The sequence below is a fragment of the Propithecus coquereli genome, unplaced genomic scaffold (assembly GCF_000956105.1).
Source record: "Propithecus coquereli isolate 6110/MARCELLA unplaced genomic scaffold, Pcoq_1.0 Scaffold568, whole genome shotgun sequence".
NCBI classification, from domain to species: Eukaryota; Metazoa; Chordata; class Mammalia; order Primates; family Indriidae; genus Propithecus; species Propithecus coquereli.
In genome coordinates, this window is record NW_012151596.1 from 37443 (window position 1) to 38904 (window position 1462).

A 1462-nucleotide genomic window follows, 5' to 3' on the forward strand; every position below is an offset into this window, starting at 1 on the left:
ATAGTACCTCTTGTATTTTCCTGGATACAGCTGGAACGCATTCTACTAAGTGAAGTATCCCAAGAATGGAAAAATAAGCACCACATGTACTCACCAGCAAATTGGTTTCACTGATCAACACCTAAGTGCACATATAGGAATAACATTCCTCGGGCGTCGGGCAGATGGGAGGGGGGAGGAGGGGATGGACATATACATACATAATGAGTGCAATGAGCACCATCTCGGGGATGGACATGCTTGAAGCTCTGACTCGGGGGGAAAGGTGGGGCAAGGGCAATATATGTAACCTAAACATTTGTACCCCCATAATATGCTGAAATAAAAAAAAAGAAAAAAGAAAAGATGAGGATGTTCACGAGGAAAAGATATTTGCTACAGCTATACAATAGGCTAATAAATTCATTTTTAAAATAAATAGGAGCAATAACTACTTTAAAAGTAGTAATAAAATACATATAACTTACTTTTTCACTTATAAAAATGTTATAATCCATTGGGTATTTTTCTGTGCTTCTGTTATTATTGTTAAAAATTGAAAATTCATTGTTTTCCTTCCCTAATTTGTAAAGAAGATGTTGAAATTCAACTGCATATTCCAGAGGCTCAATTCCATAAGAAACATTTTCAAATTGCAGTATTCCTCTGTAAAATTCAGGATAAAATTTTAGGTGCTTTTAATCAAATCTATATTATGAAACTCTGACAAAATCCAAAAGAAAAATGTAACAAAGATATAAAACATTTTGATTCCACTATTTTAATCCAAACTCTGTCTTAGAGAGGATTCTGAAGAGACAAAAGATTATCCTAATTCACAAAACCAACTTTCCAGTTCTTTTTTTTTATAGTTACAAAAGGAGGAGAAATTACCTTATCAATTGCTAGATGTACAAGTATACACTATTACAGTGATCAAGTACTAATAATTCCTCTGTTTTCCAAGTCAGTGACTTAACTATCTTAAACATAGCTCCTCCCACTCTTGTAGTGAAGCATGTTCAATTGTCATTTCTGTGGTTAAGAAAAAATAAGAGAGCAAAGAGACCAGGAAATCTAAACCTTTCAGGGAATTAGAAATGTCTCTGTCAGCGAAGAAAGTGAGGAAAAATAAGAGAATTAGAAACATGTTCAGAGGAAGATGTCACTGAATAATCTCCACATAGGAATCTTCCTCCAGCTCCACACTTAATATGAACAGAACAAATTCACAGCAACCAAATAGCATAACTATGGTGTTTCGTAATAAACTGGTGGAAAATAAATAACCTCAGTCCAGAACACGTGCTGAGTGTGACAACGGAATTCGGATATCCTTCGATATTTCCTTGATAGTAGCATCTAGTCTAGGAAAGAAAAAAATTGACAAAACATTCTAATGATTTCCTACTTCTATACTTGATAGAAACCTCCTGAATGTTTTTGACAGGGTACATTGTGGTCTATATCAGTATGAGTAAAG

General features: G+C 34.3%; 1 protein-coding gene across 1 annotated transcript in view; it reads right to left on the reverse strand.

The window, feature by feature from the left end:
• LOC105821315 (disintegrin and metalloproteinase domain-containing protein 32-like) overlaps positions 1-1462 on the reverse strand; it is a gene marked incomplete at its 3' end in the record, with an annotated part of 69603 nt that overhangs the window by 36036 nt on the left and 32105 nt on the right. The window contains exons 3-4 of the mRNA XM_012658012.1: positions 1270-1346; positions 468-645 (exon numbers count right to left, since the gene is read on the reverse strand). Coding sequence (XP_012513466.1) covers positions 468-645; positions 1270-1346 — 255 coding nt within the window. The remainder of the gene's footprint in view (positions 1-467; positions 646-1269; positions 1347-1462) is intronic.